Here is a 12,843-nt window from a genome sequence, read left to right on the forward strand (position 1 = left end):
TAGTATAATTAATATAAAATAGTTCATATGATAAGATTAGCTTTTAGAGAGTTGATAAATATCAGTAAATTTCCTATTGGTTCCACAATTTAAAGTTAAATATTTGATCCTTAAGGCTTTCTAGGCTAGGAAATGTTTTCAATATAAAATAATACCTCCTTACCTTGTTGAAGGAAAAACTGAATTTTCAAGAGGCAATCAATGAAATTGAGTTGCTACCCTGTGAGCACATTGATCCAGGGAAACATAAATATGAAACAAGATGGGGAATTTTTCTTGTCTATAAAAAAACTGAATGTAATTTGGAGAAATAAATAATTAAAAAAAAGTGGTTGCAAAATAATAACATAAGATCAGCAAGATGGCAGAACAGGAAGCCTCAGAGCCTCTTTCTCCCATGGAGACACAGATGCAATGATACATGAACCAGTTTTCTTTGTGAGAAATTTAAAAGCAGTTAAGAGGCTCCTGCATGCCAGGTGAGCATGAAATCAGCCACATCAATGCTGTAAGAAAAATTTATGGCATCCACTTATCATAGTCCTTTCCCCTCCATATACAATGGCACAAAGAAGAGAAAACTTTAAGCTCCCAGTTTTTCTCTGGAAAAGAAATAAGAAGACTAAAACATGTCCAGCATTCAGACTCTTTGTGGGAGCTGCCTGAGAGATTGGTTTCTATCTCATCTGAATCAGGAAAAAGTACTGCGTTGAGAATCACTGAGACCAAAGGTGACAATTTGGCTAACATACACTCATTCGCCACAGTCTCTCTGTCTGACCCACCCAGAGTGAGAGAAAACACTCAATTTATGGCTTCTCTTTAGGGAGGTAAAAAATTGGAACGTGTCCAATGTTTTGGCTTTTGAGGGGGCTCTTGTCTCACTAGTTTCTGTCTCACCTGTCTCAGAGTGTTAATGGAACCTGGCATACTCTAGATGCCTAGGGGCTTCTGAGAACAAAAAAGAACTGAGCAACTTGCTCCTTCTCCAAAGGATCCAGGGTATAGAAGACAGAGCCTGATGTAGCTTGATGGACTCTTCAGAAGGCGGGATAGGGGAAATAGAAGAGTGGAGCATGCATCCAAAATTCTGGCTTCCTAAGAAACTGATTTCTGTCTTGTCTGACTTGTCTAATGGGACCTGGCATATTATATAAGCCTGAGGGCTTCTAAGAATAAAAGAGAGTTGGGCAGCCTGTGGCAGGTCCTGAGAACTTGTAGTACAAGAGACACCAAGGGAGCAAGATATTTTAAAAGACATTGAAAAATCACTTTATTGGAGAGTTTGCATGCACAGATCCAGCAAAGACATATTCACACAAAAGATTTGAAAGGGCCTCAGAATCTCTAGTCAGGCTGATTGGTAAATTTCTTTCCCTGTACAAAAAGTCATTTCAAAAAAGACTGGAAGAAGTGGCTGTTTTGGCAAATGTGTAGATCCCACTACAAAGTTACAAAGCAAAGGAAAACACAGGAAGGCATGGACAAACCAAAAGGAATAAAATAAATCTCCAGAAAACAACCCTAAAGAAAGAGAGTTATATAAATTACCTGACCACAAAAAAAAAAAAAAAAAAAAAAAAAAAAATCAGGTAACCATCTTGAGATGTTCAATGAGGATAGAAAAAAATATAGGACAAAATGAGAATACCAACAAAGAGATAGAAAATTTAAAAAAATGTTGGAGCTGAAAAAGACAATGCCTGAATTTAAAAATTCACTAGAGGAGTTTAACAGCACACTTGATTAGGCAGAAGAAAGAACCAGATAATTCAAGGGCATATCACATGAAATTATCCAGTCAGAGAAAATTTTTTTTTAAATGAAGAAAGCAGCCTAAGGAACTTATGGAATATCATCAAATGCATCAATATATGCATCTTGAAGTCACAGAAGAAGAGAGGGAGGAGGAACTTATTTGTAGAAATAATGACTGAAAAGCTTACAAGTCTGGGGTAGAAAATGGACATCCAGAACTAAAAAACTCACAGACTCCAATTAAAATGAATGGGTCATTCTGAGACCCATTACAGTCAAAGAGAGAAAGAGAAAGAGAAAGATGCAAGAGAAAAATGACCTGTCCTGTAAATGGGAACTCCCATGAGACTATTAGTAGATTTTGCCACAGAAACCTTGTAGATCAGAAGGGAGTGACATGATATATTTAAAGTGTTAAAGATTAAAAACAAAGAATAAAAATGAAAAATTAAAATAAAAACCTTGCCAACCAAGAAAATATTAAGGACAACAAGGACCTAATAACATAGACCAAATAGACATAAGACATTTCACAACAGAATACATTCTTCTCAGGAATATATGGAACATTCTCCAAGACTGATTACATGTTAGGTCACAAAACAAGTTTTAAAAAATTTACAAAGATTGATATACTAAAATACCCTTTCTGATCAGAGTGGAATAAAACTAGAAATCAATAGCAAAAGGGACTAAAAAATTTACAAATTAAATGACTACATTAAGAAAGAAGGAAGATCTTAACCTAAATTTAATTTGAAGTAACTAGAAAAAGTAGGAAAAAACTAAGCTCAAAGTCAGGTAGAAGGGGATAATAAAGACCAGAGCAGAAATAAATAAAACAGAAAATTAAAAAAATTAAAAATCAACAAAATGAAGCACTGGCTTATTGAAAAAATAAATAAAATTGACAAACCTTTAGTAAGACTAAAGAAAAAAAAGAGAGAAGATTCAATTAAAGTCAAAAATGAAAAAGGAAACATTACAAGTAATGCCACAAAATAAAAAAAGATCACAAGAAATGATGCATATGATCATGTTGTCTATGCACAAAGATACTTTTATTTCTTTCTTTCTGATTTAGTTGCATTTTGTTTCTTTTTCTTGCTTAATCACTCTAGTTAGGACCTTTAGCCCTATGCTGAATAAAAGCAGTGAGTAGGCACCCTGGTCTTTTTCCCAATGATAGAGAAAAAGCTTTATGTTTTCACCATTGAGTATAGTGTTTATTCGGTCAAGATCATTTTCTTTAATCTTAATTTGTTAGAATTAGCTACTATCTAAAACAGAACTTCACAAGTGTTAGCAAGGATGTGAAAAAATTGGAATTCATGTGCACTGTTGGTGGCAATGTAAAATGATGCCGTCACTATGGATCATTTTAAGTGCTAAATTTTAAGTGCTAACTGTAGTTGACATATGGAAATTTTTTGAAAAAAATTAAAAAACAGACTACCATATTGTGTTGGTGTTGCCATAAAGACAATTTATGACTGGGTAATTTATAAAGATAAATTATAAAGCATGGTGCTGGCATCTGCTTAAGCAAGAGGAGGTGATGCCAAGCTCTTTTAAACAATTAGTTCTTGTGGGACTAATGGAGCGAGAACTCACTCACTACTGCAAGAATGGCATCAAATCATTAATGGAGAGATCTTCCCTCATGATGCAATCACCTCCCGCTAGGCTTCACCTCCAACATTAGAGATTACATTTCACCATGTGATTTGGAGAGGACAAACATCCAAACTATGTCAGATATGATTTAGCAAACCCACTTCTGGTTATTTACCCAAAACAACTGAAAATAGGATCTTAAAGAGATTGTTTGGTCTCTGATGTTTATTGCAGCATCATTCACATTATTCAAGAGGTAGAAACAACATAAATACCCATCAATGGATTCATGGATAAATAAAATAGGGTATATGTGATCTCAATTACATGTGAAATTTTAAAAAGCTGAACTCATCTAAGCAGAAAGAGGCTGGTGGGGAGCAAATGTAGACAGGAAAAGGGATAACATTGGTCAAAGGGTACAAAGTTTCAGTTAGGTAGAAGCAATAAGTTCTGGTGATCTATCACACAGCATTGTGACTGTGAGTACTAATAATGCTTTGTATATTTCAAAACAGATAAGAGAGGATTTTAAATTTCTTGCCACAAAGAAATGATAAATATTTGAGGTGATGGATATACCGCGTAGTCTCATTGGATCATTTCACAATGTATTCATGTATGGAAATACTATATTGTACCTCATAAATATATATACTTATTGTTTTCAAATTAAAAATAAAATATAATAAAACAAAAAAGGGAAATGTAATATATAGATATTATGGAATAGTATTCAGTCTTATAGAAGAAGGAAATCTTGTGATATGGTATGGCCTGGATGAACCTTGAAGATATTATGCTAATCGGAATAAGTCAGTCACAGAGTACAAAAGCTCCATGATTCCATTTACAAGAGGTATATAAAGTAAATTCATGGAAGCAGAAAGTAGTCAGAGGCTTGGGGGAGAGGAAATGCAAAGTTGATTTTCAATGGGCATAGGGTTTCAGATATGCAAGATGAAAAAGTTCTAGAGCTCTTTTCAACAGTAATGTATATTCAGTTAACAACACTGTACTATATATTTAAAATTTTTTTTTTAGTAATAGTTGTAATAGAGTAAGAGAAAACATCACATGAAATGTGAGACCTCATAGTTTTGGTTAAAAGCATGGACTATCTAGTGAAAATGTCTGGGTTTAAATCCCCACATAGCTGTGTGACCTTGAGCAGGAACCTTTATCTCTCTGTGCTTTTATTTTCCTCCTCTGTATTTGGCCATAGTGACAGTATTTACCTCAAAGCTAGCTAGCTAGATAAGGATTAAATGAGTTAAAATATGAGAAATCCTTAGAATATTGTCTGGAACACAGTGTTGTATATTTTAGCTATTATTAGTAGTATTAAGAATAAATTTTTAGCTGGGCTCAGTGGCTCAACCTGTAATCCCGCACCTTTGAGAGGCTGAGATGAGTGGATTGCCTGAGCCCATGGGTTCGAGACCTGGGCAGCGAGACCTCATCTCTACAATAAATCAAAAAATCAGCCAGGCGTGGTAGCGCGCACCTGTAGTTCCAGCTACTGGGAAGGCTGAGGCGGAAGGATCGCCGGAGCCCAGCAGGTCGAGGCTGCGGTGGCCGGGAGCGGCCACTGCACTCCAGTCTGGATGACAGAGTGAGACTCCAACTCAAAAAAAATAATAAATAAATTAATTAATAAATAAATTTTTACTCTTTAATTTTACAATAACCAAACAAATAGAAATCTCTCCAAGTTAATATAGGTATTTTTCTCTTATCTGAGCTCTAATATCATTTTGAGATGTAGTAGTTTTGGTTTCAGTTTAGCTTTATTTTGGGTTTCTGCACTAAAAAATAATATTTTGTATGCAATAATACTTTGAATATACTTAACAATCCCTACTAGATTATAATGTGCAGAGGCAGGGCTAGAACGTAATTTTGATAGTTTGTGCCAAAGTCCTTGACTCTTAAAATTAACTGGCTTCGGTTTCCAAAACCCTTGGTACATATCCTTACCCCACAAGTTTTCATGACCCTTGCACCGTAATTATAGAGAAAAAGGGAAGTAGCAACATGTGTGATTCCTAATTGGATGCCACCTCTAGGTGTCCTTCCTCAGACAAGATCCTGCCATAGAGACTGGCCTAGGAGGCCATTATATACTGTAACCAGGACCAGGGACTAGTCTAAAAGAATCTCACCATAAACAACCTCCTCAAAGGTGACTGAACTGAGCTTTGGGGTTAACACAAGTTAGAAGGCACCAGTGATGCACTCAGACTTCAGAGCCCTTGAGTTGGTCTGAATATTACAGGCAGAGAGTAGTGAAAGCATATGACCAGCTCCTCTATAGTGGCAGCAGTGAAGGGCCACAGAGACTTTGGAGTGACTTACTGTGTGTATTTGTTCAACTCTGTGTGTGCTTGTGTACTACTTGGAACATTCTGATCAGTATTTCATTTGGTCAGCTTAAAAGGCACGGCAACTGACTTGTCAAAGAGCCTACAAAGATAAGTAATATTGATCAACTATAAAGTAATTTTCAACCATAGAAAGTTATTTTTGAGCACTTGTTGAATTTTATGTATTAAAGATGTGGTACTGACGTCAGAGTCAGTAGGGTTAGGGTTAGGATTAGAAAATATAAGAAAATATGGAGCTTTCAATATTAAAAGTGGATGACAAGTTAATAAAGATGTAGTCATACTGAACGTGCTACATTTTTTCACAAAGCAATGAGTGTTTTGTCTATCTTCTACTGCCTAAACAGCCCATGTCTGGAATTTAAATATTTGGCTCTCCTGGACACTACCATGACTCTTAATACATAAGAACAATTTTATTCCTGCCCTACAACCCACTCGAACATTTCTGAGTCTGCTGCAGTAGCAAATAAAGAGCAGTAGAGTGTATTATAAAGGAACAAAAAGAATAAGGAAATCAGAAAGTTTGGGGTCGAGTCTCTTTCCTTATCACTGTAAAATTTTGCACAAGTCTGATACTCAGTTTCCTCAGCCATAGAAATGGGATAATCATTCTTACTTTGCAAAGTTCTTCTGAATATCAAGTGAGATAATGTATAAGGCTATCATTTGGAAAATAGAATGTGCTTATGCAAATGTTAGATGTTATTATGTGCTTCGTTTTGGATGCTTATATATACTCAAAAAGAGACTATATAGAAGAAATGGAAATAAAATTAAATTTCCAATTCATTAGGGCAGTGCATATTGGCAGCTTTAATGTCTACCAAAATTATAGCTCAAATTATACAGATTAACTCTCCATGATGATCAAATGAACCAGGAATTCTTTATCTTAAACGTGTTACAATAAAGTTATGCTAAGAAGCATGTAACCAACCACATCATTAAAACGGAAAGATTTCAGCAAATTACCTTGTCTCTGGAGGGACAGACATCCTCTTTTCTTTCAATTTAGACTCATTCCATGTTTCTAAGAAAAATTTTCTGGCCAATGCAAATCGGGAAAAGTGAGAATGGACTTTTCAATAGCATCACAAGTACTATCATATCTTATAAAAATAGAAGCTTTTAAAAACTGTCATATCTTTCTAATCCATTTCCATTTCTGGGCTGTCTTTTTTTAAAAAAAAATCAAACACAATATATTAAATCCAAAGTGTGACAGGAAAATAAATTTATTGTTAAATTTAATGAAGCTTTTATAGTGACAGGCAACATTAAATATATTTAATGATACCTAAAGTATAAGATGAATTTTCTGGTGCTTTGTTGAGAGTTTTTACAAGAAATCTGTTTAATTAAGAAATATTAATGTTCAGTCACTTAAAAACAAATACTTATTTGAAATATTGGGAGCATATTTAATGTTTGGAATTGGATATTTGTATGTGTACCTCAGAGGTATAAGAAGTCTCGATGTCTTTCTTCTGAATTGGAGGTTTTCCATCTGCAGTCATTTCAATCATACAAGCAACCCCAGGACTGCCAGCCGGCATTGTGTAGCTAGAAGTAAAACAGAAGAGGCCGTTATTGTGTGTGTTATTGGCAAGAACAGAGTAGCTTCACACATGGCTAGTAAGTACTTCTTCAATGAGAGAGGTACTTTCTGGATCACAGTAATCCTGAAATATGGCCTCAGCCAAGTGTGAACATTTTCGAAGAGATAAAAGATATATTTCTTTTCTAACACTGCATTTTATTTTCTTTCTGTCTTCCTGACTTTAAAGCAGGACTTGAAATCCTTTCAGAAAGTTAAATCCCCCACAAAACAAAAAAGAGCTTTGTGTTTATAAGCAGGTATTGATAAATTTTAAGTGCTAACTGTGGTTGACATATGGTCTCACTCATGTAGGAGATTGTTGGACAAGTAACATCAATGTTAAATGATGCTAAACTCCCTAGGTAGAAATTTCCCCTCCTTGGCCTACAGGGAAAATAGAAATGGAATAAGCAATGAAAGGCTGTATACCCCTGAGCAGTGAGATTACACTGTGATACAGTTATCAGAACTCAGAAAGCATGCTGCTAATGTACTGGTTGGTACTGTGTCTCAGAGATAAAGAAAAGTATAAGGTTAAGGGAATTTGTAGAATAAATAGCAGAAATGGTCAATACACAACTGAAAATGTATCCGAGTTTATAGGATGATGCAATCAGATGAAGAGGCACAGAGAAAAACTGTTTATTTGGACTTAAAAAATTTTGTTTTAGATTTAGGGGGTACACATGCATGTTCATTTCATGGATGTATTGTATAGTTTCATGGACTTACTGTATAGTGGAACAGGTGAATTGCGTCTCAGGTGGCCCATTCCCCAGAGAGTGAATATTGTTCCTCATAGGCAGTTTCTGAACCATAACCCTCCTTCCCGCTTCCTCCCTTATTGGCGTAGTTTATTTAGTGTTTTAAAAGACAATTCACATGATAGTAACCTGGCACTTGCCATATGTAACAATAGCAAGTTGCATTGTCATGAAGTTTGTTCTTTTCTTTTTTTTTTTTTTTTTTGAGTTGGAGTCTCACTCTGTCGCCCAGACTGGAGTGCAGTGGCCGCTCCCGGCCACCGCAGCCTCGACCTGCTGGGCTCCTGCGATCCTTCCGCCTCAGCCTTATGAAGTTTATTCTATAGAGATGATAGTAGAAATACAGTTACTGATATTAAGGTGGCTCTTTCTACTTACTGAAAGTGTGGATGATTTTAATTCTCATGTTTCTTATTTGTGCCTTCTAAATTTTGGACAATAAACACACTTAATTTTTTAAAATTTGACCAGTCTTTCTGGTTTGCCTGGGCTTGAGAGTTTCCCAGGACATGGTACTTTCCGTGCTAAAACCAGAGAAGTTGCTGGAAAATTAGGCATGGTTGGTCATCCTATTTTTAAAGCAAAACCTCAATTACATTAAGTGATTACTTGTTAAATAATTTAGTAATACTTTTTCCTAAAATAACTTTGTAGACTTAGTTTAATGGTAAAAACAAACCCTAAGTCCCCTCCTTCCCTCACCCCTACAAAAGGCACAGCTGTGGGCGGATCCCTTCTCCCTTCTTACCTGGTAATATGAATCTGATACTGTCCTTCCAATAAATTGCTCCACTTTGTTTTTGGCCTCTACTCTAGTTTACCAAGGTCACTTCTAATTCTGATAAAATCACTGTTGAAACTCTTGAATTCTGAGAGTTTCCCATTCATGTGAGCTGTGTAGTGTAGGGATATATGAAACCCATTTGCCCTCATGGTTGGTAAGGACAGATTGACACATACAAATACTTTATACTGGGGATGGAGAGAACTGCTCTCAGGCAATGCATGTGTCCTCATGAACAAATGACAAGATTTCTGTTTGTTTCATTCAGAGTATGTTGAAATCTAACCTTGAATAGCAATTCCACAAAAGAAAGCTACTCCATTTACATTTTGTCAATTGTCCTTTTCTCCCCCGGCCCCTCAGCAAATGATAGATTCTATTGTCAGTGTAGTTTGTGTGCTAATTGAAAATTGTTGCTCTACGTCTCTACGTATTGTGCTCTACGTTCCACATTTTGATTCTTACTATGCTCATGTTTATAATGTCTCATATTTGTTTATTGGCTAAATTGTTTATTAAAAAACAAAAAATGTTCTATAAACAAATTCGTTATCATGTGACTTAAATCATTTGAGGAAATATCTAAGTGCATATTCCTTATGCCTCTCAAGTATTGCTGAGGCCAGCCTAGTTTAATGATTTAAAGACTTGAGGATCTCACTTTGAGATAATCCATTGACTGGCTGAGTGATCTCAGGCAAACCACTTAACCTTTCTTCCCTGAAGTGCGAGTATCCACAGAAGGGAGATCATCATTCTAAGCTCATAAATGCTTAGTGAGAATCACATTATTTAATGTACATAAATCATTCAGTGCTAATATTAAAATCCAAGTTAAAGCAATTATTTGCTGACTAGACAGGGATCTCTAAAGAGATTTTTATGAAAATAAATTACACAGTCAAGTTGAAGTGTTCATCCTACTTCTACCAATACTGCTCGTAATAGAATTCAAAATCAAATATTCAAGTTGCATTATTTTAAAAACTAAAACTTGATGAGATAGACTTTTTACAGTATCCTTAACATTTTTATATTAAGCATTAGAGGTAGAAACATTTTGATATGGAAAAGAAGAATTGTTTGTACATTTTTAGAAGACCTGATCCTTCTCATCCTGGAAGTTCAGAGCATCTAAAACCAAGGTAACGGTTGTAAAAAATGTAAAAAATGAAGAATGAATTGCTTGATTAATTAAATCAAGCACTTAAATTTAATTGAATGCTACCCAGTTTTTAAATAAGAGTTATAGAATAATATTAATGACAAGGAAAGGTATTTGTGTGAAACAGAAAGAAGAGTTAAAGACAACTTGAATCATAATATTAGAATACTTTCACTAATATCAACAGTGGCTATCTCTGTATGGGAAATAAGGATGATTTTTAAATTGTGTCTTTTGCTTATTTGTATTTTCTAAATTTTGGGCATTGAACATAAAATATTTTTCAAGATTCTGTCTTTACCTGTGAAAATTAGTCGGTATGTGATTTAATCACTATTTGTTCTTCTCAGTACTCTAAGTACAATTTTGATCTCAGTAATTATATTACATTCCTTCAGTGCTGGAAATTTCTTGCCTGAATCTGAATATTGCTTTTTGGTATTCCCTGAAATCTCTATCTCTTGAATTTTCACTAGACATTTTTTTTTTTGGAAGTCTATTAAGTGGTCCTCTAAATTTCCTTATTTTGCTTTTATTCTTTAAAAAAGTCATCTGCTCTGTTCTGTATTCTTCTTAGGTATCAATTTTTTCTTCAACTCTTTCCACACTGGAGTTTATTCTGTCCACTGAGTTTTACATTTCTACACAAATTTTTAATATTTAAAATCCTTCCTCTAATCTTTTGTGTTTAATTACTGGCTTTTATGCTTTCATAATTACTTTTTAAATGAAAATTATTCCTTTATTATCCTTTTGTGTTCTTGAAATATTTATTTGAGTGTACTTTTGTGAGACTCTTCCATAAAAGTTATTTTATCCAGAGTGATTCATGTTTTGTTTGTTGATTTGCTTTGCTTCTTTCTTAGTTTCAGCATGTGTTCTGATATCATGCTGTGTGGTCTCATTTCGAATGGGACATACTTTTGTTTTCTCTCTTTTTGCCCACTCTTACGCTCTTTCTCCTGTACCCTCTGCTGTACCCAGCACTCCCTGCTGTATAAGGACCATCCCTGATCCTCTGACCCTTAAACCAGAGTCTTGGATACTGGATATTTGGTAGCTCTTTGCTGTGGTGATACCAAAGGTATTTGTAGTTCCATTCACAGAGCCGACAAAGACAATATTTTATCTATTCTTACATATCTGTATCTATGTCTATCAAACCTTTCACAAGTCTTTTTGGGCAGGAAGTTTTAGTTCCCTTCATCTTCTAGGAGCTGAGCTTTCTTATTTCTAGACTTATTTCTTGGCAAGCCTGCACCATTAGCTCTTTTGCTGCTTTGCATTTGTGTCTATAGCTTGTCTAGAGAGATGATGTTTATCCTGTTTTTGAACTTGCCTTTACGTTTTCAGTTGTGTTTTTTAAAATTTTCTCTATCATTACTATGTGTTTGACACTGAAGAGACATGTTGAAGTGTGAAGTCACAGAGTCATCTTGACCAGACTCATATTTTCTTAAAAAAAAATTAAAAAATTAAAAAATATATATATATAAAGATCAAGTTAAGTCCTTGCTTTTGAAGGACCATGGAAGTAGAAAGTTATCTTTAATTTGTGAGAGGCAGAATGAAGAAAAGTTAAGTCTTTTGAAAGTGGCTTTATGTTTTTTCAGGCTTTAAATTTGGAAGGACTCATTTCTTTGGCTTTTTTCATCTCAGGTTTGTTTTGTGCTAAAGGCATTTGAATGCATCTGTCTCACATTTTTTTCCAGTGGCATATTTCAAAAGCACATAAGTAAAGTGGTTTGTTTTCTTTCCAGAGAGAAATATGAAGTACGGATTTTTTTTTCTCTCTAAGGTACCTATGTTTGATTTGTCAAATCTGGTAGTTATATAAGTCATTGGCATTAAACTATAGTGTAATTAAACACTTTGGCGGACAATATCCGTACTGTGCTGAAAGTGCACAAACACAGTTCGTGTATAACTGCAGCAAGAAGCTATGATATAATAGTACCAAAGCAGAACAGTACCAACTGCTTCTTGGGAATATTGCAAAATTGATGATGATACTGCATGCTTTCACAGGTGCAAAACATAAATGTTCTTTTCTCTTGTCACTAGTCTTGGCTGTTACTCAAAAATGATACTAGCTAGTTTAGTTTAGATTTGGGGTACGATTAACATTGCTAGTAAATTTCCCTTCCTCCCTCCCTCTGTCCCTCCCTCCTTTCTCTCCTCTCCCCAGTGGGACTTTTTAAACAAACAAACAAGCAAAAAAATTCAGTTGCAACATAGAAAGTAAGTGTATTTCTAGGTTAATAACTATTCAATTTCTGACCAGTACTAACTAGGCTTAATGTTTACCCAATAGATGTAAAACTATTGCTCTGAAGTAAGTGCATAGTATACAAACTAAGCACTAGCTCAGAACTTTCTTTTAAAGGAAACTTTTTAGACTGGATTTAGAATTGAGAAAGGGTAAATTCAACCTCTGACAACTGTGGTCTCCATGTTCAGCCAAAAGTTCTAGCTGAGTTATGGCAGTTAGCTCTCCACGAGACGCAGAGCCCATAGACTCAACATCAGCAGATGGCAGTAAAGGCACATGGCAGAGATGGAAGCACCGAAAGGCGTCTGGTCCCTACCAGGACTAACTTGGGATCTAATTGATAGTGTGATTGTTTTAGCTCCCTGTTTGTAACAGGAAAACATGGGAAAATATATTTCAAAAATTAGACATCGGGCAATATGGATGGAACTGTCCAGAGACGAACGGCTCTCCTTATCAGCTCACTTTCCAGTGCAATTGTCAGACTGTGTGA

General features: G+C 35.2%; 1 protein-coding gene across 1 annotated transcript in view; it reads right to left on the bottom strand.

The window, feature by feature from the left end:
• Positions 1 to 7,291, bottom strand: part of LOC103259122 (protein eyes shut homolog) — a 284,238-nt gene extending 276,947 nt beyond the window's left edge. Inside the window, exon 1 of the mRNA XM_008056788.2 lies at positions 7,220 to 7,291. Within this exon, the coding sequence (XP_008054979.2) occupies positions 7,220 to 7,291 (72 nt within the window). The remainder of the gene's footprint in view (positions 1 to 7,219) is intronic.
• Between the last annotated feature and the right edge of the window lie 5,552 nt (positions 7,292 to 12,843).

Source organism: Carlito syrichta, unplaced genomic scaffold (genome assembly GCF_000164805.1).
Source record: "Carlito syrichta isolate Samal-C Ts95f unplaced genomic scaffold, Tarsius_syrichta-2.0.1 Scaffold302526, whole genome shotgun sequence".
In the NCBI taxonomy this organism is placed as follows: Eukaryota; Metazoa; Chordata; class Mammalia; order Primates; family Tarsiidae; genus Carlito; species Carlito syrichta.